This window comes from Sceloporus occidentalis, unplaced genomic scaffold, assembly GCF_023333645.1.
Source record: "Sceloporus occidentalis isolate IW3139 unplaced genomic scaffold, rSceOcc1.0.p SCAF_1, whole genome shotgun sequence".
Taxonomy (NCBI): domain Eukaryota; kingdom Metazoa; phylum Chordata; class Lepidosauria; order Squamata; family Phrynosomatidae; genus Sceloporus; species Sceloporus occidentalis.
The window spans coordinates 277117184-277143668 of record NW_028316981.1 but is presented as its reverse complement, the minus strand read 5'-3'; the positions used below and the strand labels follow the sequence as shown (position 1 = coordinate 277143668).

Genomic DNA, 26485 nt, shown 5'->3' with positions numbered 1-26485 from the left:
ACAGCAGCTAACCTTATAACCATAAAATCATAGAATCATGGAGTTGGATGAGACCACAAGGGCCATCAAGTCCAACCCCCTGCCATGCAGGAAATCACAGTCAAAGTATGCCCAACAATATGGAAAGGAATCTTGTAGCACCCTGAGACCACCAAAGAAAAGAGATTAGCAGCATGAACCTTCATGGCCTTGAGCCCAATTCATCATATGTATGATAGATCCTGTTACAATAGGCTTCCCAAGCCAGGCAGCAGTTGAATGGCAAGCCCATCAGCAGGCATTCTTATTTAAAATTTAACAATCTAGACAAGGTAAAAGGTAATTGTGATTTTTGTGGCAGACCCCTCAGGGCCCTGTAGGATGTCTGAATGGGATCTGAAGCAACCCCTTAGTAGAGAAACCTGATTATATTGTTTTAAAACACTCATGGAGGAAGGGGAGTTTCTCTCCCATGGAGAGGAGTCTGTCTGTTTGTTTTGGATAAGAATTCTTCTTAACCCCCTGTATTAGTGAGAACCATCTCATGGAAGAAACTGTGTTGTTTTTGTTTGTTTGTTTGTTTAGTTTCTTCCCTTTAACAGACATCTCTCCAACAAAGAAGGGAAGGCAAGGGGAGCCACATCTTTTGAGGCTAGCTGACTGAGGTTCACTGTGTTTTATAACAGGAACATAATCCTTTTGCCACTAAAATGGAGTTTGGTTGGTCACCTTAATCCAATATATCTATCACCTCATATGAGATGTTTTACCAAAGATCCTCAAAGCATGTAAGCATTAGAGGTCTGTTGAGTGACCAGAGACCATCTCCTTGCTTGAGTCACCCTGTTTATTAGCATTTAAATGAATCTGTATTGTTAAAACTTACGCTCTTAATGAGAAGTGCTATGGCTGATAACAGTTTGCACAAAGGAGGTAGAACCATGTGCTCTGGACCTAATGGAGACAGTGATGGAGGCCCATGAGGAGGCAAGAAAAGTCATCATGTGGCTTTTATGGCTAGCCCCTCCCTTGAAGAATTAGTTTCCAGGCATCTTCTCTGGCCTGGAAAAAGGAGAGGGGGGTGAGCAGAAACAGCACAACTCAAACCTCATGTGCTAACATTAATAGAATGAACACCAGAAAGGTTAACCAGTATCTCTTGTAGATCTGAGCCCACAGCCCTGTTGATGTGGGGGCTCCCCCCTCCTTTATTTGCCCCATCAAGGGAGGCTGCCTGGGCAGTGGCTTATTCCAAGCACTGAGGAAACTGCTCTTAAGTTAGCAGTGACTGAAGACCATTGCTAATCATGGGTAGATAGCTGCATATGGCCTGTAGTGTAGCCCTGATACTCACAGGGCATTTTGTTTTATTTATGTTTAAAACAGCCCCAACGTCAAGCTGGGGTATACAGCTTAGCCCTTAGCCCCTGCTTCCTCCTCCTCCTCCTCCTCCTGCTCCTCCCTTCCTCCCCCTCCTTCTCCTTCCTTTCTCCTCCTCCTTCTTCCTCACCTCCTCCTTCCTTCCTCCCTCCTCCTCCTGCTCCTTCCTTCCTCCCTCCTCCGCCTCCTCCTCTTCCCCCGCCCCCTTCCTTCCCTGCCCGCGGCTGTCTGGCAGCTGCGGGAAGGAAGGGAAGGAGGAGGAGGACCCCCGCCCCCTTCCCGCTCCGCCGGTGGAAGGAGCCAGGCAGGGCCAAGGAGCCTCGCTCGAGCGGGGCTCCTTGGCCCTGTCCGCCCGCTCCGCCGGCGGAGTGAGCCAGGAAGGGCTGCTCGTGCGAGAGGCCAAAGGCCCTGCGCCCTTGCCCCGCGCTAGAGGCCCGGTCCTGCCATCGATTGCCGCTGGCACGGGGCCTTTGGCAATCGGCGGCAGGACCGGGCTCGGGCTGGTCCTCTGGCCTCGACGGGCCACATGTGGCCCGCAGGCCGGGGGTTGCCGACCCCTGGTTTAGATCCTAAAAGATTTAACATGGGCAAGGGAAAATTGCTGTGTTTGATAAATTGTTTGAATTTGTAACAAACCTTCGGGTGGAAATGTTTGCAGAATCATCTCTAGATAAGTAGGACTAGATGCAGCCATCCCTTAGACTAGTCTCACCAATCCTGGTATTGATGTTGATTAGGGTTGCCATAATTGTCCACTAAAACCAGGGGCAAAATGTAGGACAAAATCTAGACCAAACTGTAGGACAACTGCAGGACAAAACTCAGCCCAAAAGGTAGGACATTTAAAGTCCTCCATTTTTCTTAAATGTCCTACATTTTGGGCTGAGTTTTGTCCTGCAGTTGTCGTACAGTTTGGTCTAGAATTTGTTCCACATTTTGTCTCTGGTTTTAGTGGGCAATTATGGCAACCCTACGTTGAATGCATGACCCATCATTTGCAGCCAGCAATACCAGTGGTATCACATTGGGAAAGATTCCTTTTAGATGTCATACAAACAAAGTTTAATTTCAACAAGGATCTGAAAATCCTTCAGGACATCTTCTGAACCCCCTATAAGAAATGCATTTTTAAAATACCATGGAAAAGAAAGAGGGAACTATTTTTGACAGTGTGAAGAAAATTTATAACATTGCTCTTGACATAGGCTGCATGAATTTTGCAGTGGAGTTTAATCCCTCTGATTATGCTTCATTTCCATTATCCCAAACCAAGGACAAAGTTAATTCTCAGCCATTTAGAGATCCTGTGACCTTGCATGTGCATATACACATACATATAATATATGTATTTGCACGAAATGTTTTCATAATCTCAGATTGGGTGGTACTGGTGGAGGAAGCTGGTTGCTGCTAGGTATAATGTTTAAAGATTTTCTTATGACTCAGCAGAGATGATTAAAATACTTCAGTCTATTTAACACCTCATACTCAGAAAAAGGCCTAAGGTGTAAATGCACTGCATGTTTACACCATGCAGTACATTTTATCCTTACATAAGAAAACAAAAGAATGGAGGATGTTATTCAAAGCAACCAAGCTAGCTTATAGTATATATGTATACTGTATGTATGTATATAGTATATGTATATATGTACACAGATTGTAATCCTATATATAGCTATTCTAGGAACCCTGCTACCCCAAAGTAGATTAATTCTTCCTTCCTATTAAGCAATGAGCATAGGTCAGTAACTTAAAAATAAAATGCAGAGTTTTTTAAAAAGAAAATTCCACAATAAATCAGTGTAGCATGTTAACATTCTTAATGTGTTCTTTCCAAATTTTGTACTAACACAATTTTTTTATCCATGGAAGACAATATAAAACCTACATACTCCATCCAACTTGTCCTGAGTTAACTGTAGTGTTTGGAAAACATGCAGAACATACTGACAGCTAGAAACACCTGAAATAACAAGGAAATAGCACAATTGCCCAAAATGTATGGCAGGTAGCAAATGGACATTTGACTTTTTGTTCCCACATGTTTTAAACAAAAATTAAGGTAGCTTTTAGATTGCAAATTTTTTGGACCTAAGAATCCTTTTTTTTTCTTCTGGAACTAAGAATTATTTTAAAATAATAATAATAATAATAATGATGATGATGATGATGATGTCATTGCCTAATATGACATGCTCACCCCTAGATCTATATTAAGAGCTTTCAAAAATTGCAGATTTAAAAATGGATATTACAAAGTTGTCAGATCCTTGTATACATTTGATACATAACTGTAAACATCAACTATCCAATAATGCTATTTTTGTTGTTAACTGCCATTAAGTTGACAGGGGTGAGATATGGGACCAGATGAATGAGAGACCTCCAAGTCACCCTGTCATCAACAATATTACTCAGGTCTGGCAGACTCAGGATTGTGGCTTCCTTGATTCAGTCTATCCATCTGAAATGCAGTCTTCCTCTTTTCCTGCTGCCTTCTACTTTGCTATACATTATTATATTTTGTAATGGCTCATGTCTTCTCATGATATATCCAAAGTATGATAGCTTCAGTTTAGTCGTCTTGGCTTCTAAGGTTAGTTCAGGCTTGATTTATTCTAAGAGCCGTTTATTTGTCTGTGGGGTGAAACAGATGGGCAAAATAAAGCAGCTTGTGGCTGCTTTTAAAGTGGGGCATTTATATGACATGCGCCTCCAAAGTGGATGAAAACTGAAATGAAGCTGCACTCTGGTGCTAAAAAACAGAGCAAAAAGAAACTAGAATACTCCAGTTTAGCGAGGAAAATGTGCATCTTTGTGTCTACATATAAACAGCCTGGTGCCAGTGCAGGGCTCCAGCAAAGCCATTTAAAAAAAAAAAATGAAAGTGTGACAACTGCAATGGGTGTAATTACAACATGCCACAAACTAGACAGTCCAAAGGGGGGCATGGGGTGAAGGGTGCATGTTTGGGGGGCTTCTGTGATTGTGCTTTGCCAATGTATCACTAACACACTGATGCCTTACAGGCAGAGTATTGCGTGTATGACTGTGTGGCCAATCAGAGGGGCAGCCATCCAATGGGATGGTATCTGGGCGGATGTGGGAGGTACTTGGAGGTCACAGATGGTGTATTTGTGATGATGCACATGTATGGTGAGGTGTCACCAAAAAAATATTACCCAGCAACATGGCTTAACGCTGTGATATGGGTATTTGACATGCCTTGGGAGCAGGTCATGCAGGCAGCAGGGTTTCAACCTGCTTTTGGAAAAAGAAAATAATAAATAAAACTTTTATTTTTATCCCGCTTTTCTGAGACAGTTTTTCCTGCCCACCTGCTCCGGATAGAGTAGCAGTGTATAGTATCTGCAGTACTCTCTTCTCCAGCACCATGTCTCAAATGAGTTGATCTTCTTCCTATCAGTTTTCTTCAGTGTCCAGCTTTAACAACCATTCATGGAAATATGATGGCCTAGGCAATCCAAACTTTAGTATTCAATGATATATCTTCACACTTCAGGATCTTTTCTAGTTCCTTCATAGCTGCCCTTCCAAGTCCTAGGCTACACCTGCACTGCTGAAATAATGCATTTTGACAGCATTTTATCTGGTACGGCTCAATGCTATGGGATTCTGGGGTTTGTGGTTTTGTTGTTCCATCAGAGCTCTCAGACACAGAAGGGTAAATATCTCACACAACTACAAATCCAAGAATTCTATAGCATTGTGTCATGGCATTTAAAGCAGTGCTAAACTGCATTATTTCTTCTTCTTTTTTTAATTTAATCTTTATTATTGTTAAAATATATACATAAAACTGCATTATTTCTGCAGTGCAGATGCAGTCCAAGTCATCGTCTGATTTCTTGCCTGCAGTCCATAGAAAATATAATCATAATAATAACAATAACAACTATATTTTCTCTTTACATCTTTGTTTTGGTGAAATATCACTTTCATTTGCCTTCTCTATGGTTCTTTTTAAAAATCTCATTTGTTTCTTTAGTATCTTTAGATTTTTCAATGAAAAATTTCATCGACCTTTCACATATTGAAATATTTACCTAACAAGGACAATACCGTATATACTCAGCTATAAGTCGACCTCATATATAAGTCGAGGGCAGGTTTGGGGGAGGATTGTGAGTTTTGATATGACCAATGGATAAGTTGAGGGTAAAACATAGGGGCATGTAATGAAGGATGTCAAGGAAAACAGTGCCAAAGAACTCACAAAATTACAGCAGGCATAACTATTTGTACTCATACTGAAGGCTGAATGGATGAGAGAGTAGTAGGAGGTCAGTCCTTCCAGGGCAGATTAAACCCTTGCTTTTCAACAGGAGATGGGTTTATATATATGTGTGTGTGTGCGTGTGCGTGTGTGGGAGTAAAGTACAGTACTTAGATTGACCCATGGAGAAGTCGACAATTTTTCAACCTTAATTTCTAGATTTATACATAAGTATATATAGTAAATCTCAAGGTGACAGAAAGCTGCAGCACATGGCAGATCATCAAAGATCCAGTAGAAGTCTTAAAACCAGACCAAAAAATCACACTGGAAATCCTGGGTAAAATCAAAGAAGTGATTGCCTAAAGCTGAAAAATCATTTTTGATCAGGTTGTTAAATATGTCTCTGTCCTACCAGGAGACTTAGACTAAGCATAATAAACAACAAAACTATTGAGCAAATATAATTTTAAAAATCATTTTAAAATCATATACAGTACAGGAGATTACCAATAAAATATGCTTTTCAAAAACTTGATGAAATAACAAAATGTCTGTAGAGACTGCTTAAAGAAAAGAGTGGTCTTTAAGTTCCTTTTAGTTAAACAGAGTTCTCTGAGGAGGGAATCCCACAAGTGGGAGTCACTGTTGAAAAGGCCCTGTCTGTAGTTCAGGTTAAGCTTTAGGACAATCAGGTGCTGTGGCACGCCCATTCCTCTAAGTCTAAGTGCAGTCAAAGGCTTTGCTGTAGTCAATAAAGCGCATGCAGATTTTCTTCTGGAATTCCCTGGTGTGCTCCATTATCCAGTGTATGTTTGCATACATATGTTTGCAGTGTGATCTCTAGTGCCTCTTCTTTTCCTGAATTCAGGTTTCACCTCAGGGATTTCATATATGGTAAGAACCTTGACATTGCTTGCATGGGAAATTAGTGGGATGTATCTGTAATTGCCGCAAACTTTTGTGTCTGCTTTGTTGTAGATGGGAATATACACTGATCATTTTACTATGGCATTTTTTGAGCATCCACAGATTTTTGGTATCCACAGGGGGTCCTGGAATCAACCCATAGCAGATACCAAGGGCCCATTGTATTTCCTACATGTTTTTTCACAGACAACCTGCCAAGATATTGTGGATAGCTGATATGTAGATAATTACATGTGATAATTGTCAATGAACAGCATGCAGTTATCAAATTGATTTCATGTTGTTTCCTATACAGAATTCTGCAGAATAAATCTCTAACTTACAAAGTAGTCTTTATTGTGAGTAAAGGTTGGGGGCTGTTGTTGATGGCTTTAAATAAAATTATCACCAAAGAAGGCAAATTTGCCAGACAAGTTTGCATTTGTTCAGTGTGAGGCATTACAGTAGTGGTTGACAGCATGACTCACTGGTTACTATAATGATCCTGATTCTGCCATTTTAAAAATGAGTGGGAAACTGGGAAATAAAAGACTCTTTGCAGCTGTCCCCTCTCTACACCCACCATTAAACTAGTTTTTTCAAAAAGGAAACAGTTATGCATGGAGTGGGGGTGGGGAAGTGACAGAAAAACCTAAAGCTAATACCTGCTAAATACCAAAGGTTATGATGTAAACCAGAGAACATGTGTTGGTTTCACTTTATGGCTGCTTCTTTTATAAGTGAGCTGCTATTGTAGAACTGAGTTACAGGATGAAACATGGATGGTGCTTATTTGACAATATCTGGTTCTCTTGCAAGCCAGGGAAGTATGCACATTTCAGTTCTGATGGTTTCAACTAAAGTAGGCTACTCCTGAGTCTCTTCCTAAATAAGGTTTCTCTCTGTTCATTTTGTCTCCCCAGGTTGCCTGAAGTAGGCACTCAGAAAATATATGCACTTGAGTTGTACGGTATTTCCTTTCACAGTGTGCATTGTGCAACTCCCTTATCTATGGTACTTCATCTTGAAAACAGGAACAAAGATACCATGGTTGTTAATTGCTTTGTTTCCAGATTAACTGCCTTAATGTTTTAAGACAACAAATATTTAAACAGTCTCCGAACAGAAAGTTCATATGACTTGTGAAAAGATTATAACTCCCCCAGATGAAGAATGCAAACATTGAAGTAGTTTCTACTGTGGCCATAATTCTATTTCTTTTTAATTGGTAAAAAAACTGGTATCCATTTTGCTTCCAGGTATCTTTGCCTTGGCTCCAGGGCATCTGAAAGACCGCATTTCCCTGTATGAGATTTCCTGATCTCTGAGATCTTCAAGGGAGAGCTTTCTCTCAGTTCCACCAACATCATAGTTGTGTCTGGTGATCAGGCAGGAGAGAGCCTTCTCAATAGCCACTCCCAAACTATGGAACTCCTTCCCGCTGGAGGCTCAATTGCCCTCCTCTCTGCTCCCGTTTGGCTTGTAGACAAAGACCTTTTTAGTTTGATAGGTCTTCAACAATTAATTAATTTTGCAGAAGGCTTTTTAATCAGGTTTACAGGAATTTGGAGAGCCAGTGTGGTGTAATGGTTTGAGGATTGAACTATGACTCTGAGAGATTACGGTTCAAATCATTGCGGGGTCATGGAAGCTCACTGGGTGACCTTGGAAGACAAAACCAGAGGGTTCTGGGTTAACTCTCTGGAATGATTAAAAATGCAGTCTTCTTAGCCAGTAATGAATCAGGAACAGTCTTTATCTCTATGGGCTTATTAAAAAAAGTTTGTAAAATCATTAACAACAAGGTCTGCTATATCTGAAATGAATGGGGGATAAAAGAAATCTAGAAGCTGTAAGACACTCTGTAAGTAAATTTGATTTGAATGTATTGGCCTACTAATTTTCTTTATTCTTAAAAGCTATAATATGGCAGCATCCAACATTTTACTACAGGACTATTCACTCATTACCTTGTTTCACTTTTTAAGTATTAATCTATTTGAGGTCAGAGCTCTAAACTTGTAACAAGTTTTGCATAATAAATACTACAGTGCTTCTTCTGTGCAGTATTTGCTGAACATGACATCGGGCTGCCAATTTCCATGTGTGTGTATCTTCTGCTGACAGTGTGTTTCTGAACTGTCTCTTTCAACAAATTTGTGAAGAGGTTGCCCGGCTGATGGGTATTTCCTTTAAAACAGACTGCATGCGCAAGCACTTCATATGAAAGGACTATTTATTCTGAAAGAGGGGGAAATTTCTGCCAATGCAAACATTTCCTTAGGAAAAGGAATTTATAGGCCAGATCTTGGATGAATTAACTTGGGGACAACAAAATCCAGTAACTCATGCTGGCTGGAAGATTCTGGTAGCTGTAGTCCAAAAAGTAACGTTTCCAGCCTCTAGTTAAGGCAGGATCTAGTGATGGACTTCTGCTAGTGGAGCAGTAGAATTTGGTGAAATTACATGGAATAAGGAGTGGGTAATATCATTATCTCTTGTAACCTCAAACCAGCTCAGGAAACCTGGAAAATTTTCTGGAGCCAATTTTTGATTGGTACAGAAGTCTGTAGGGGTGAGTGGGTTAGAAGAAAGTTGTGTTTCTTCCAGTAATGAATGTCACTAAAACAATATATTTTGGACAGGATTCTTGCATCCTTTTTTGTTTCCTTAAAATAACAGAACTGTTGCACAGCTGTTGTTTTAAGGTCAGAAGTTGTTTCCAAGCACTTTAGGTAAGGGAAATATATGCAATTTTGTGTCAGTTACTGCTCACCTATCCATCAACTTTCCTCTTTTTGCTCACCATCTGTCTGTTGTACTCAATACTCATCATTAATTATCCTTTAGATAATATAAAAATACTTGTTGGGGAGGGGGAGGTCATGTTCTTAAAATAAATGAAGAAAATAATACTAGACCAGAATTATATTAAAAGTACACAGTCCTTCGGAATTACAAGATATGTACTATGGTATAATGAGGAGGGGATTGAAGTAATAGCAATTGAAACATTGAAATAATATAATAAGAAAAGATGGACAAATTTATACATCCATTTGATTGGGAGCTGTCCTATTTTACCTGTTTCCATTTAAGTTTAAATCGCAGAATCCAATGCATCAGCAAGATTTTCCATGCTAGCTTTAGAGATGTGTCCCCCAATTGGTAGAAATTTAACCAGGACATCCAGTCACTGTACATCACATACAGTCTTGCCTTCATCACTGTTGATAGGTTTTTAAGAGGTTTTCTGTCAGCTACAACACTGCTCTTGTCACCACTGAGAGGGAGAAGGCATGATGAGAAATGACATTACAGTAAGAGGAGAACCTGTTTTCTGATATAGCCTGCTCAGCATTCAGAAATGCAAGCAGGGCTTGGTTTCCAGTTCAGTCTAATCAATTCGTCAGTCATTCCCACTAACTGTGACAAGGAGTACAGTATGTTGTCTCAGTCACTTTAGGAAGAAAGTGCTCATCAAGACAACAAAGTCTGACATCTTGTTAGTTATAATGTCCTAAGTTGGACTTAGGACATTGTAGTTGCTTCATATTTTTATTTCTGATCCTGACACTATTGTCTGGAACCAGTGTGGTGTATTGGTCTGAGTGTTGGACTAGAACGCAGTGTTTGAATCCCCACTCAGGCATGGAAAACCCATGTGTTGTGGCCTTGGCCATGCTTCATTTTTTCAGCCTCAGAGGAGTGCGAGGACAAACCTCCTGTGAACAAATGTTTGCAAGAAAACTGTGATAGGTTCGTCTTAGTGTCACAATAAATTGGAAACGACCTGAAGGCCCATAGCAGCAGCAGCAACAACAACAACAACACTATTTCCATAATTGCAAAATACCTTCAAACCCATTTTAATAGCCAGCCCCCTGTCCTGAGTGACAATGATCTATGTGGCTCATGAGTGGAGCACTGCAAGATGATGTGAGCAGCACTTTCTCAGCAGTGAGTGCTAGTGGGATGGGACTGGTCACATCCTCCTGCAACACCCCATTTGTGAACACCACAGATCTCCATCACTTAGGATGGCTGGCTAGCTTTTAAAGTGAGTTTCAGGGGTCAGATGGGGAAATAAATCACAACCATGACATTATAACTACTTGTCTGATTCAAAATCTTGGCCAAAGCTTTGTACAGAATTGTGTATTTGCTGTTGGTGGCTTGAAATAAATACAGGGAGGTGTTTTCACTTGTTTATTATTTGGTTTGAGATTTCTTTTCCCAGAAATTTCTGGAGTTTGATTCTGAATAGCCCCTGACCTTAAGAATACACACAGCCTGAAATGAATTGGGCTTTTGTTTTGTTTTAATTAATAGAACTACCATCATTGAACATTGTGAAGCATAGCTCCGATATCTTCTGCAGAAGCAGCAGGGCTAGCCTTGTAAGTGAGACAGCAACTGCAGTGTATTCCACAGGGTCAGGGCAACGATGGAATACGTCCTCCTCCTTGTAGAGGAGAGTTTGGCCCCAGGGACCCTAAGTAATTGCTGCCCAGAAGTTCTGAGGGTGCGGGGCGGAATGTATGGGAAGAGGCGGTCCTTCAGGTATCCTGGGCCCAAGCCATGTAGGGCTTTATAGGTAATCACCAACACCTTGTACTGTGCCCGGAAGCGAATAGGCAGCCAGTGCAGGTCTTTAAGCACCGGTGTAATATGGCTGGTCCTGGAAGTACCAGTGACCAGCCTGGCCGCCATATTCTGTACCAACTGTAGCTTCCGAGTATGATACAAGGGTTGCCCCATGTAGAGCGCGTTGCAGAAATCCAATCTAGAGGTTACCAGAGCATGTACCACCGTTTCTAGGTCCCTCTGGGCCAGGTATGGGCGCAGCTGGCGAATAAGCCGAAGCTGATAGCAGGTGTTCCTGACCGTCGCATTCACCTGAGATGTAAGGTGAAGCGACGAATCGAGAAACACCCCCAGACTGCGCACGGAGTCCTTCACAGGAAGCGTGATCCCGTTCAGGACAGGTGGAACCACCGCCATTCCTGGACCAGGAGAACCTATCATGAGTACCTCCGTTTTCTCTGGATTCAGGCTGAGTCGGTTTTTCCTCATCCAGCCCATTACTGACTCCAGGCATGCCACGAGAGGAGAGACGCCATCCTCGGTCACTGCATCAGTCGGAGACATAGAGAAGACTATTTGGGTGTCATCAGCGTACTGATAACCCCGCGCCCCATGTCTCTGGATGATCTCTCCCAGCGGTTTCATGTAAATGTTAAATAGCATGGGAGACAGAATGGCTCCTTGAGGGACCCCAGTTGTGAGGGCCCTCTTATCGGAGCTCACGTCTCCCAGCTGTACCATCTGGAACCTCCCGGAGAGGTAGGACCGGAACCACTGGAGCGCAGTGCCCCCGATTCCCACCTCAGCCAGGCGTTCCAGAAGGATACCATGGTCTATGGTATCGAAAGCCGCTGAGATGTCCAAGAGCACCAACAGGGACACGCTTCCCCTGTCGATGCCCAGACGGAGATCATCGACCAAGGCGACCATGGCCGTCTCAACCCCGTAACCCGCCCGAAAGCCAGTTTGAAATGGATCCAGATAATCTGTTTCATCCAAGACCGACTGAAGCTGGATTGCAACCGCCCTCTCGATCACCTTCCCCAAAAATGGCAGCAGCGAAACTGGCCGATAATTATTATGTACCAGGGGGTCGAGGGAGGGCTTTTTTAGTAAAGGTTTTACAATGGCCAATTTTAGCTCAGATGGGAATTGCCCTTCCCTCAGAGATGTATTTATAATCCGTCGCAGCAACAAAGTTACTGCCGGTCCCCCCTGCGCTGCTAACCATGAGGGACAGGGATCGAGAGAGCAGGTTGTCTTCCGAACACTTCCGAGGATCTTGTCCACATCATCGGTACTTACCAACTCAAACTGATCCAGTTTAATGGAGTCCACGGAGGCTCTGGACGCCTCTACCCTAGGTTCTGCCCCAATGCCAGCGTTAAGACCTTCGCTTATCTGAGAGATTTTATCCGCGAAGAAGTTGTTAAATTGGTCGCAGCAGGCCTTAGAAGGTTCAAGGATCTGGTTCTGGGCGGGAGGGAGCTGAGTTAGCTCCCTGACCACCCTGAACAACTCTGCTGGACGCGACTCCGCGGACGCGACACGAGCACCATAGAACGAATTCTTAGCTGCTCGTATCGCCTCTCCGTAGTCCTCCAAAAGGTGGTCTAGGAGAGCCTTGTCGGCTAAGCGTAGGTGTTTCCGCCAGCGGTGCTCTAGCCGTTGCAAGACCCGCTTCCTTGCCCGGAGATCTTCCGTATACCAGGGCTTACGTTTGGAAGCAGGCTTGAGAGGGCGCTTGGGAGCGATGCTGTGTATAGCCCTAGAGAGACCGGTATTCCAGATACCAGTCAGGGCATCAACAGAGTCGCCGTCACTTCCAACCATGTATCCCTCTAAGGCTTCCTGGAACCTTTTGGGTTCCATCAGCCTTCGAGGGTGGACCATCCTAATAGGTCCACCACCCCCGGGGGGGATCTGGGTAGCGGCCTTGATTTTTGCCTCCACGAGGAAATGATCCGTCCATGGCAGGGGGGAAATATTAGTTATTTCCGCCCACGGATTTTCCACATCTGAACAGAAGACCATATCAAGTGTATTACCCGCAAAATGCGTTGGACCCGCAATCAGCTGGGACAGGCCCATGGCTGCCATGGTATCCATGAATTCCCGAGCCGCACCGGGTGGAACATAGCTGGCCGTGAGAGCGATGTTGAAGTCACCCAGGACAAGTAGCCTGGGCGTCTCCAGCATCAGCTCGGCGACCAGCTGTGTCAGCTCGTTAAGGGAGTCCGTTAGCGCACGGGGTGGCCGATACACTAACAGAATCCCTAGACTATCCCTAGCTTTTAGGGTCAGGTAGATGCACTCGATAAAGGACGTCTGTCGGATGTGGTTCCTGGTAAGAGACAAGGTGTTCCTATGTATCAAGGCCACACACACACCCCGCCCACCTAACCTGGACTGGTCCTTCACCGAGAACCCAGCAGGGAGGGCCTGTGCCCACACAGCATCCCCCTCAGGCCCAAGCCAGGTCTCGGTAATGCAAGCCAGGTCGCAATTAGAGTCCTCCAGCAGATCGTGGAGGATGTGAGTCTTGTTGTTAATCGACCTGGCATTGCACAGGAGCAGCGACAGGGTTTGTGGCACGGTTGGAGTGTCCCTCAGGTCCCTTTGGTTGGGAGGGGGACAGGAAGGAGAGATAGATATGACACATCGATCCCGCCTTCCTCTGTAACGCAAGTCCCTTCTCCCACCGCCATACCTCCCCTTGCCCAGCACTACCGCAATGGGAGCTCCGCTCATGCCGGTGTTATCCCCCTCCTCCCCAGCCCGCGCATCCCCCGCATCCATAACCTCCTCCCCCCCTTCCCCCGCAATAAAAAGAGCAGAGGCTAGCCACTTCAGGCATCCCCTGCTCTAGGGCTGAGAACCACACAGCCTCTTCTAGCTCTTGCGCCGCTAAAACTGCGCCGCTGCGCTGCTGCGCAGTTGCGCAGCTGGAGTCCTCCAAACAGTCCGTGGGCGGCCTCCCTGGGGCGGTGCGCAGATGCGCACCTCTGACACCCCAGAGAGAGCTGCCCGGCAGCAGCAGCTTGGCCCCTGGCCCGGAGTCCGGCAAGAGAGGGAGGCGTGGTGAAGGAGGAGTCCAGGCAGCTGGATTTCAGCGTGTCGCTGCCATGGACACGCCCCTCACTCCACCTTCCCCCCAGGTGTCCCTGGTCTGGTCCTCCGGAGCCTCCTTGGAGCCGCAGCAAAAACAAAGAGGAGTCCTCCAAACAGTCCGTGGGCGGCCTCCCTGGGGCGGTGCGCAGATGCGCACCTCCGACACCCCAGAGAGAGCCGCCCGGCAGCAGCAGCTTGGCCCCTGGCCCGGAGTCCGGCAAGAGAGGGAGGCGTGGTGAAGGAGGAGTCCAGGCAGCTGGATTTCAGCGTGTCGCTGCCACCGACACGCCCCTCGCTCCACCTTCCCCCCAGGTGTCCCTGGTCTGGTCCTCCGGAGCCTCCTTGGAGCCGCAGCAAAAACAAAGAGGAGTCCTCCAAACAGTCCGTGGGCGGCCTCCCTGGGGCGGTGCGCAGATGCGCACCTCCGACACCCCAGAGAGAGCCGCCCGGCAGCAGCAGCTTGGCCCCTGGCCCGGAATCCGGCAAGAGAGGGAGGCGTGGTTTCTCTTTACTGGATGAGATTATAAGAGTGTTTGCACTTTTCATTGATTTAAAAAATATTTTGGGGACATGTTTGTGAAAAGGTAGTTGGCACACAAACATTTTTTGGGGGAAACCCACATTCTTTGCAGAACCCACATTCTTTGCAGAAAACAATATATATTGTACAAAATAGGCAGTTTTCTGAACAAGAATTTGCTTTTTTAAAATGCACACTAACTTTCTCCCCACAAATGATTCTTTTGGTGAGAAAATTCCCAATTGTGAAATATCTAACAGAGATTTTTCTCAATGGAACATTTTGATTTATTAAAACACCTTTTCTCATCAAGATTAAGAACAATTTGCAAGTATTCTATACACCCCTAATTGGAAGACAGAAATGTGATTACTTTAAAGTTGACTTTGTGTCCCTTGCACTTATCTGCTACCCTAAGGTATAGTGGAAGACACTCTTGAAGCCTTATCATATGAGAAATGAAATCCAAACTGGAGTGGGGGAGTAGTGGCTTTCTCTATGTATGCCATCATAGCATTTTTGTTTTCTTCTGGAGGAATATAGTCATAAAAGTGTGTCTTTTGCCAAACAATTTTTTTCTAGTGTGACAAAAGGCATACTTTTATGTCCGTCACCCTAGGAAGAGAACGGAAATGCTATTGTGGCATGCGGAGAAGCATAGAGAAAGCTACTACTTTCCTGCTCTATTTCAGCTTTCTTTTCTCATGCAGTAAGGCCCTTGTATCCAATATTGAAATAAAATTCAGCTAGCAATCTGGTTGGTTTTCATATGGGAAATGCAGGGGGGACACCATTTTGTCTTTTGCCTCAGGCAGCAAAATGTCTTGGTCTGATGCTGAAATGCTATTCTTCTGCTATCACTGAAATTTCAGTTCTTGTACAGTTTTGTAATATATCAGAAGTATTAATTTGTACTTTGGCTGTTCCCTTTGTTGTTCACAGAATGAAGAGACATAAGTGGTCCTACAGTTATCCAAGAGGACAGAAACTCTTGATCCTGTTTTCAACGGTGTGGCTGTTCTTGCTGCTAAAACTTCTCAAAGTTGAGCAACTGCTACTCTCTCACAAAGACATTTACTTTGTAGAGCCACTTTTAAGCACCTCCTCATATGTGAAAAACAAGTACACCAATTTTAAAAAAGATGGCCAGTATGAAATTAACTGTTCCTTCATATACAGTCAGGAACCTGTGGAAATTGGAAAGACATTAGAGATAAAAAGAAAAGAAATTATTGATTTGGATGATGAAGATGTTGTAGCAATAACTAGTGACTGTCAAGTGTACCGTACAATTAGAGGATATCAGCTTAAGCCCATTTCCCTAGAAGAGAAAAAATTCCCATTAGCTTATTCTTTGGTTGTTCACAAAAATGCTATAATGGTTGAGAGGCTGATCCATACAATATACAGCAGTCAGAATGTTTACTGTATCCATGTTGACCAAAAGTCATCTAGCACTTTCAAGCGGGCTTTGGAGAATCTAGCTAAATGTTTCTCCAATATTTTCATTGCATCCAAATTGGAGGTGGTAGAATATGCCTATGTCTCAAGGCTCCAAGCGGATTTGAATTGTTTGTCTGATTTACTTAAGTCTTCTATTCCATGGAAGTATGTAATAAATTTGTGCGGCCAAGATTTTCCTCTGAAGTCAAACTTTGAACTTGTATCTGAACTTAAAAGATTAAATGGAGGAAACATGTTGGAGACAGTCAAACCAAGCACCAGTAAAAGGGAACGGTTTACCTATCACTATGAACTCCAGAAAATGCCTTATGAATACACCAAGATGCCTGTGAAAACTAATGTCTCTAAGGACCCGCCACCCCACAATATAGAAATGTTTGTTGGCAGTGCCTATTTTGTTTTAAGTCGAGCTTTTGTAGAGTATGTTCTTGCAAGTTCCCTTGCTCGAGATTTTTTTGAATGGTCAAAAGACACTTATTCACCTGATGAACATTTCTGGGCAACCCTTGTTCGTGTTCCAGGAACACCAGGACAGATTTCACAAGAAGCTCAGGATATCACAGACCTTCAGAGCAAAACCCGTTTAGTAAAATGGAATTACCTTGAGGACCATCTCTATCCTCCCTGTACTGGTACACACCTTCGTAGTGTATGCATCTACGGAGCTGCTGAGCTCAGGTGGCTTATCAACTCCGGGCACTGGTTTGCCAATAAGTTTGACTCAAAAGTGGACCCTGTTTTAATAAAGTGTTTGGCAGAGAAGCTTGCAGAACAGCAGAAGGAATGGGTTGATTTGTCTTCTGAAAACATTTTTGTACACAGAACATTTACAGATGTCTCTTAACAATATGTAATATCCATGATTGGACTCTGAGAATTTTTTAGAAAGGAAATGATTGCTGAAATGAGCCATATCACTCATCAAAGATACTTCTGTAAGCCAATTTCTGATCTATATTGGTAGAATTTTCTATTTTTGCACCTTAAGGCAAAGTGTACTAGCAGAGCTCTGAGAAGCTGTCCCTACTTAGGGTCCTTCAAGAGAGGTGGAAACATGGGAATGAAAGACCAAAACATCTTAATTTATGTTGGCTTAATCCAGTGGTATCCAATGTTTTTGTAAGCAACACATTCTTCTAAACTTACTTTGACTTTTGTCAGCAGCATCTCCACACCCCTTGAATAGCACGTGTATATTATCATGCAGAGAACCAATATGTTGTAGTGGTTTGAGCACTGAACTACAGCTCTGGAGACCAGGGTTCAAAACCCCACTCAGCCACAGAAACTTGCTGGGTAACCTTGGGCAAGTCACACTCTCTCAGCCTTGGAGAAAGGCAAAAGCAAAACACCCTCTGAATAAATCTTGTCAAGAAAATCCCATGATAGGTTCACCTCAGAGTCACCAGAAGTCAGAAATATCTTGGGCACATAATAACTACATATTGTGCATATGTAGCTTGTTACTGCATACAAGGATCTAAAGACTGGGATATCACTTTAAAACTACCAGTCAAGTTTTTTTAAAAGAACAGGATAGTTCAGACCTCCTAAAATTGTTTATGAGGAAGACCATTAGAACAAAGCAGACATTCTCCCCAATTCAAATGCAAATGAAAATAGTGTATAACAAGCATACTCTCAAATCAAATGCAGATAGGGTTGAGAGGGGCACAGAATTCTACTTATTCACATTTTAGCTGGTGTAGAGATGTCACCATCTGCACAAAATCTTATCCCATCCACTTGGATCCACCTCAAATTTGAAAACCACTGGCTTAACCCATGTAAAATACTGGTCACATTTTACTTCTATTTATGCCTACAGCCAATGTGCTTACAGAACCTAAGCATCAGTTATCCTGTATTTTGTATAGATATCAATGAATCCTATACAAAGTGAATGTAAAAAAACCCCTCAGACTCCCACACTCTGCACTGATAAAATTGAAATGTGTGTGTGGGGTAATTAATACAATCAGGACTTTGAGTGTTAAACGTATATGTCATGTTTTGCAGATTGTTTTATTTCTTCTGTTATTTTGTCCTTCTGCAGTGGCCAAGTAGAGGTTTGAAAAGAAGTTTTCTAGTGTTCATGATTCTTCTGTGCCCATCTTGCTGCTTTGATCTATAAGATGGTTCAAAACATTGCACACCATAGAATAAATAATAGTAAACATGTGGCTTGTAGTCCTAACTGTGACACTCCTATGGTGTCTAGTGCTTTGCACCAACCTTTATATTTGATTCAGTGTGCATCTTTTGTGTGCAATAATAATAATTACTGAGGGCTTTTTCAAATGTTTTGTATTCTGATTTGTATCCATTCATTGTGGGGAGGATACAAGTATCTTACCTCCAGGTTGTACTGTCATCACTGGGAATCTAGAGTTCAAGATGTCCTTTGACTTTGCTAGTTAAATGCAATCCGATCTCCCTGTTGCTAGTGAGATCCTTGGATGAGGTGGTATACAAAAGTCATGGGCAACTTTGGTGGTCCAGAATTATCTCCGCCACAGGCCTCACCGAATCTGAAAATGACACAAAATAATTTATAAAAATAAAAAGTGACAAAATGATCACTTCCAGTATTTTAAAAAATTGGGAGCAGGTGGGTTATGGGTTTCTAGAACTTGGCAGCATCCCAGTGCAAAAAATAGCCATTCTAGAGGCCTCTAGGAACAGGGAAGAAATAATTTTACGGTGTTTTTTTGTCCTGTAGCAGGGAATGGGGTCCCTATGTAAGCCAGGCCTATGGACATTTTCTCTCATTTTCCAAGGGTTTATTTTGGAATGTCACTTGAGATCCTGATGATGTGACAAGTCACATAGTTTCCTCAAGGCAAACCTGTACAAACCTTTTAAATGTTTCTAATGATTTATTTTATTTTTACTTTAAAAAACTCAGTTCTAGCTAGACTTAATGTTTTTCTACTGTTCTGTATGTGTGTATGACTTCTTTCAAAAAGGGTAAAGGAGCAAGCCTGAATCTGCTTCCTTTTCATTTTCTGTTGTTGTTGTTTTTCCTAGAAAGGTATGTACTGTGCTCTATATTTTTCCTCTTTCATTAGTCTTTTTCTAGTAAGGCCCTTTTCCAGGAAAGCTATTTCTTCCTCAATTATGTTTTTATAATTCTTATAATAGAGGTGTGAGATCACATCTGGAAGGAACATAGCCTTAGGGGGTGAAGTCACTCTCCTTGCTAAAAAAGAAGAAGACTATACAATCCCCTAGATACAAGCTTCTTATTTTTTATTTTTTAATAAAAGAAAAACACACACATACATAGGAGATAAAACCTGTGTACTAAGAAAAATGTGTCCTATTCATGTTCCCCAAGCTTTAAAAATGCACTAAAAAGATGTTTTGCCCGAGGAAAGCACAATGTTGTGCATATTACACCTCAGATGAAATTGTTTTTTACCTTTAAGTTTCTTAGGTCTTTTTTCTACACCTTATTTTTTCTCTCAATATGATTATCTCATACATTTGAAAAGCCCAGTCAGTAACTGGTGTTTATAATACTGAATGAGCCCTTGATTTGTGACCTCAGCTTTGTGTATGCAGGATTGATTTAAAATGGGACATTATTCATAGCTATCTGTGCTTAACACGGACCTGATAGAATAGCATCTGTATTCAACCATGGTTGGACAAGTTGGAAATTGGCTGTTGCTGAAAAAACATTGTTAAAATTTTTGAATTGCTTGTATGGAACATGCATAATCCTTACTTTGTGTGTGTTTGACTTATAGTTGTTGAATACAAATGACATGTCTCATGCTTTGATTGTGTATTCCTGCATAGCAGGGGATTGGATTTAATGGCCCTTGAGGTCTCTTCCAACTCTTTGATTCTATTTTTGTTAAACTGACATTTCATTTAGCCTTGTATTGAACTGCTGGCCCTTATCTGTGATCAGCAGAGTATGAAATGTTATATAGCCCAGGTGAGTGATAAACAAAATTATAATGTAAAAATGGATTGCTGGTTACATTTACACCTCTGATAACATGTACATTTATACTTACTGTTTTTCAAATGTCACTGAGGGTCCTATTTTTACTATAGTTTTTACTACTAATGAGTGCTGGGTCATTCCTATCCTCTCTCCTGGTAGAATATGGAAGTTATTAACGTTTAATCAAGTATATTAAATTGTCAATGAATAATGAGAAAGATTCAGAGCTGTGTCACAACAGACCAAAGTGTCCTTAAACACTGGGAAGTCTTACAGCCAAAATTATCACAGGATTGGATAATTTTGAAGACAGGCAACAATGTTTGAATGTTTTAGTTTAGAAAACAGGGGAGGGGAGTATTTATAATATGATACATGATGCTGAGAAAGCAGAGGGAAAGTTTTCTTCTGTCATTTGTATAGCACTAAAACTAGGATTTCAGTTAAATTGGTTAGCTGAAGATGGTGAGTAGACAAAGGAATCACTACTTATAATGGTCAGTGGTTTAGATGGCTTTTACAAAAGGGATCAGATGAACTCATGGAGGATAATTCTGTTTGTAGCTAGTAGACACAATGGGTATTTGTAAATTCTGGAATAAGAAGCAGCATGCCACTTAATGACAGTTCCTGAAAGCTACAGTAGGAGAGTATTATAGTCTGTGAACATCTCTGATGCATCTGTGGAGAAACAGGATGCTGACTGGGCTAGATGGGTAATTCATCTGAGCCTGTAGGGCTTTTATATCCCTTTGTGATACTTATTGGTTAACATAAGGGAAAACCTTACAGATGTTGTTTCTGCTACTGTGATTTAGGCATGCTTCACATGAATACTGATCTGGCAGGAGGAATGCATGCTGTCAGCTGAGTAGAATGGTTTGCCACTGCACACAATGGGTTCATTGTATAAAGTGGCAAATGCATGTGTTCAGTGTCAAGCAACTCTCAGGCTCCTCTTCCTCCTTTTCCTTCATGAGATTTTAATACTAGGCCAGCAGTGATTACTCAAGAGATAAAAATAAAAATGATAATGATGTAGTGGTGCAGAAGAGAAGCAAAAAAAAAAAAAAAAAAAAAAAAAAAAAAAAAAAAAGAAGCCAACAACGAGTGCTTACAACCAGTGGCGCACTGACAGGCATCCATCAGTGTGACAGAACTTTCTTTCTGACCTGTCCACTGCAGCCCTCTGCTCTGGCTGCAAACTAGCTCTGGAGAGTATTTGAGAGTGCAGTACACTGCTTTTCAGGTTGGTAGACTCTCCTTTGAAGGTCATTTAACAGAGGTTAGGTGGCCATCTTTGAAGAGTATTTTACTTGTGTATTTCTGCGTGGTAGGGGGTTGGACTACATAGCCTTTGTGATCTCTTCCAGCTGTATCATTCTAGTGTCCCAAATCTCTTTTAGGTTTTAGAGGTGCATGGAAGGCTATAGTGGGGAGCAGGGGTCGGCAACCTCCGGCCCGCGGGCCGGATGCGGCCCGCGGAGGCCTGGCGACCGGCCCCTGCCTCCCCTTGCCGCCGCCGCCGCCGCCGCCGCGGCCGCCCGTCGCGGCGTTTCGCCGCTCTGGGCGCCGCCATTTTGGGCGGCAAAATGGCGGCGAAGTCTCGCGCGACCTCCCTCGAGGTCGCGCGAGACTTCGCGGCCATTTTAGCTGAAAAAATGGCGGCGCCCAGAGCGGCCTCTCGGGCTATGGGCGCCGCCATTTTTTCACCCAAAATGGCGGTGAAATCTCGCGCGACCTTGGGGGAGGTCGCGCGAGACTTCGCCGCCATTTTGCTGCCCAAAATGGCGGCGCCCAGAGCGGCGAAAAGCCGCGATGGGCAGCCGCGGCGGCAGCGGCGGCGGGCCTTTGAGAGGCCCGCTGCCGTCCCTGGGGCCCTCCAGGAGGGCTCCGAGGGCGGCAGGGGGCCTCTGGGTGGCCCGCTGCCGTCCCTGGGGCCCTCCAGGAGGGCTCCGAGGGCAGCAGGGGGCCTGCTGCCGTCCCTGGGGCCCTCCAGGAGGGCTCCGAGGGCGGCAGGGGGCCTGCTGCCGTCCCTGGGGCCCTCCAGGAGGGCTCCGAGGGCGGCAGGGGGCCTCTGGGGGACCCTTTTCCGTCCCTGGGGCCCTCCAGGAGGGCTCCGAGGGCGGCAGGGGGCCTGCTGCCGTCCCTGGGGCTCTCCAGGAGGGCTCCGAGGGCGGCAGGGGGCCTCTGGGGGGCCCTTTGCCGTCTCTGGGACCCTCCAGGAGGGCTCCGAGGGCGGCAGGGGGCCTCTGGGGGGCCCTTTGCCGTCCCTGGGGCCCTCCAGGAGGGCTCTGAGGGCGGCAGGGGGTCTCTGGGGGACCCTTTGCAGTCCCTGGGGCCCTCCAGGAGGGCTCCGAGGGCGGCAGGGGGCCTGCTGCCATCCCTGGGGCCCTCCAGGAGGGCTCTGAGGGCGGCAGGGGGCCTCTGGGGGGCCCTTTGCCGTCTCTGGGACCCTCCAGGAGGGCTCCGAGGGCGGCAGGGGGCGTCTGGGGGGCCCGCTGCCGTCCCTGGGGCCCTCCAGGAGGGCTCCGAGGGCGGCAGGGGGCCTCTGGGGGGCCTGCTGCCGTCCCTGGGGCCTTCCAGGAGGGCTCCGAGGGCGGCAGGGGGCCTCTGGGGGGCCCTTTGCCGTCTCTGGGACCCTCCAGGAGGGCTCCGAGGGCGGCAGGGGGCCTCTGGGGGGCCCTTTGCCGTCTCTGGGACCCTCCAGGAGGGCTCCGAGGGCGGCAGGGGGCCTCTGGGGAGCCCTTTGCCATCCCTGGGGCCCTCCAGGAGGGCTCCGAGGGCGGCAGGGGGTCTCTGGGGGACCCTTTGCAGTCCCTGGGGCCCTCCAGGAGGGCTCCGAGGGCGGCAGGGGGCCTGCTGCCATCCCTGGGGCCCTCCAGGAGGGCTCCGAGGGCGGCAGGGGGCCTCTGGGGGGCCCTTTGCCGTCTCTGGGACCCTCCAGGAGGGCTCCGAGGGCGGCAGGGGGCCTCTGGGGGGCCCTTTGCCGTCCCTGGGGCCCTCCAGGAGGGCTCCAAGGGCGGCAGGGGGCCTGCTGCCGTCCCTGGGGCCCTCCAGGAGGGCTCCGAGGGCGGCAGGGGGCGTCTGGGGGGCCCGCTGCCGTCCCTGGGGCCCTCCAGGAGGGCTCCGAGGGCGGCAGGGGGCCTCTGGGGGGCCTGCTGCCGTCCCTGGGGCCCTCCAGGAGGGCTCCGAGGGCGGCAGGGGGCCTCTGGAGGGCCCTTTGCCATCCCTGGGGCCCTCCAGGAGGGCTCCGAGGGACGGCAGGGGGCCTCTGGGAGTCCCGGTGCTGTCGCTGGGGCCCTCCAGGGGGCCCTCCAGCGCTGGTGGCCCCCACCAGCTTTTTTGCCGGTCTCTGACGGGGCCTGGGGCCCCGTCAGGGGCCAGCAAAGGTGGGGAGGCCTGGCCCCCGGAGGGTGGAGGCTCCGCCCCCGGTACGCAGCCCCGCCCCGGAGGGTGGAAGCTCCGCCCCCGGCACACGGCCCCGCCCCGGAGGGTGGAAGCTCCACCCCCCGCACATGGCCCCGCCCCGGAGGGTTGAAGCTCCACCCCCCGGCTTCGGCCCCCCAGTCGCCTGAGGGACACCAACCCGGCCCCCGGCTCAAAAAGGTTGCCTACCCCTGGTGGGGAGGGACCCACCTCCTCTTTGATTCCTCTTGCAGAAACATTGGGTAATACATGGTTCTCGAACATTGTATGGGATGCTCTACCTTGCTGGGGTCAAACAAGCTAAACAGTAGCACGGACCAAACACAGGTTCCATGTAATTTGCTCTGAATGCATAATTTTTCATGACGGTTCATTTGCATAAAACATTTCTGAGCTTGACCATACCAGAGAAACTGTGCAGTGGGGAAGTGAGCCACAACTTTAGAATCATAGAATCATAGAGTTGGAAGAGACCACAAGGGACATCCAGTCCAACCCCCTGCCATGCAGGAAATCCCAATCAAAGCATACCCAACAGATGGCCATCCAGCCTCTGCTTAAAGACCTCCAAAGAAGGGGACTCCACTACACTCCGAGGGAGTTTATTCCATTGTCAAACAGCCCTTACTGTCAGGACGTTCCTCCTAATGTTGAGGTGGAATCTCTTTTCCTGGAGCTTGCATCCATTCTTCCAGGTCTTGTTCTCTGGAGCAGCAGAAAACAAGCGTGCTCCCTCCTCAATATGACATCCCTTCAAATATTTAAACAGGGCTATCATATCACCTCTTAACCTTCTCTTCTCCAGGCTAAACATCCCCAGCTCCCTAAGTCGTTCCTCATAGGACATGGTTTCCAGACCCTTCACCATTTTAGTCACTCTCCTTTGGACACACTCCCGTTTCTCAATGTCCTTTTTGAATTGTGGTGCCCAGAACTGGACGCAATATTCCAAGTGAGGCCTGACCAAAGCAGAATATAGTGGCACTATTACTTCTCTTGATCTAGACACTATACTTTTATTGATGCAGCCTAAAATTGCATTGGCCTTTTTAGCTGCCGCATCACACTGTTGACTCATGTTCAACTTGTGTTCTACTTGGACTCCTAGATCCCTTTCACACATAGTTTCATTCAGCCAGGTGTCCCCCATCCTATATCTGTGCATTTCATTTTTCTGCCCTAAGTGCAGTACTTTACATTTCTCCGTGTTGAATTTCATTTTGTTATGTAAAGTCGAAGGCTTTCATGGCCGGCATCCATAGTTTTTTGTGGGTTTTTTGGGCTATGTGGCCATGTTCCAGAAAAGTTTCTTCCTGACGTTTCGTCAGCATCTGTGGCTGGCATCTTCAGAGAAATTTTGTTAGCTTTGGCCCAGCTTTCTAGTCTATTCAGGTCATTCTGAGTTTTGATCCTGTCCTCTGGAGTATTAGCTATTCCTCCTAATTTGGTGTCATCTACAAATTTGATGAGTATGCCCCCAATTCTGTCATCCAAGTCATTGATAAAGATGTTGAACTGGGCCCAGGACAGAGCCCTGTGGGACCCCACTGGTCACTTCTCTCCTGGATGAAAAGGAGCCATTGTTGAGCACCCTTTGGATTCGGCCAGTCAACCAGTTACAAATCCATGTAACAGTTACCTTGTCTAGCCCACATTTTACAAGCTTGTTTGCAAGAATGTCATGGGAAACCTTGTCAAAGGCCTTACTGAAATCAAGATAGACTATATCCACAGCATTCCCTTCATCTACCAAGCTGGTAACTTTACCAAAGAAAGAGATAAGATTTGTCTGGCATTACTTGTTTCTCTGAAACCCATTTTGACTTTTTGTGATTATGGCTAACTTTGACTGAGATCGACTCTGGTCAAAGTTAGCGGCGGCAAATATTGATAGAAGACTGCTCCTTCTAATTCAAATGTTACATCATAATACTACCATCAGGGTTCGACTTGGGACAAATGGGGTTCTATCCGATAGCATCCCCACAGATAGAGGTGTATGTCAGGGCTGTCTTTTGGCACCTTTTTTATTTAATTTTTATATTAATGATGTCGTCCAAGCCTTAAAAGGATCAAAAAATTTCCCAGCTACTATTCAGGATGTAAAACTTTCAGTGTTGTTATATGCTGACGATATTGTTTTGATTTCGGTCACCTTAATCGGAATGCTCAGACTCTTAAAGAAACTAAATGAATACTGTACAAAGGAAATGTTAATAGTCAATCACTCTAAAACCAAAGTTGTGGTTTTTGGTTAAAAAAAACTTCATAGGTGGAGCCTTGAGGCAAAATCTATTGATCAGCAATCCTATTACAATTACTTGGGTTTAAGATTTCAATCTAATTTGTCATGGAAAACTCATTTTGTTGCTACTAAGCTAAAATCATTCCTGTCTATAAATTCTCTGTTGAAATTTCAGAGACTTCAAGGAGGTCACTTAGTAGCACCTACTATCGAGCTTTATCAAAGAAAAATTGTTCCTCAGTTATTATATGCAGCAGAAATCTGGGGATACAACAGTGTCTCAAATTTAGAAACTGTTCAGAACTTATTTCTAAGATCCCTGGTGTACCCCTGTTTCTTTTCTGAGAGCAGAAACAGGCCAAACTACTCTTCTAGCTGGTACACATACTGCTCTTGTCTTCTACTGGTTAAAGTTGTTATCCATGAGTGATTCTAGGCTCCCCAAAAAATGTTTTTCAGAACAAATATCTCTTAATTCTCCAAACTCCTGGGTATCTATAGTTAGAACAATATTACAGAGCTATGAGATTAATGCAGACTCACTTCCAAATTATGCCACCCGTAGAGTCAAGCAACTGATCAAAGAGAAAATTTATCTTGCTTCCAAATGGGCCGATCTTTCACTTTCGAGTTTTTCTTTTTCTCTTTGGTACCCATTGT

At 45.1% G+C, this 26485-nt stretch overlaps 1 protein-coding gene across 5 annotated transcripts in view; it reads left to right on the top strand.

Annotated features, from left to right (window-relative positions):
* Nucleotides 1–19895, top strand: part of LOC149323929 (beta-1,3-galactosyl-O-glycosyl-glycoprotein beta-1,6-N-acetylglucosaminyltransferase 4-like) — a 47984-nt gene extending 28089 nt beyond the window's left edge. For all 5 annotated transcript variants that reach the window (XM_089494266.1, XM_089494271.1, XM_089494285.1 and 2 more), the window contains exon 3: nt 15669–19895. In XM_089494266.1, the coding sequence (XP_089350392.1) occupies nt 15670–17034 (1365 nt within the window). In that variant the 5' untranslated portion in view covers nt 15669 and the 3' untranslated portion in view covers nt 17035–19895. The remainder of the gene's footprint in view (nt 1–15668) is intronic.
* The last annotated feature ends 6590 nt before the right edge of the window (nt 19896–26485 follow it).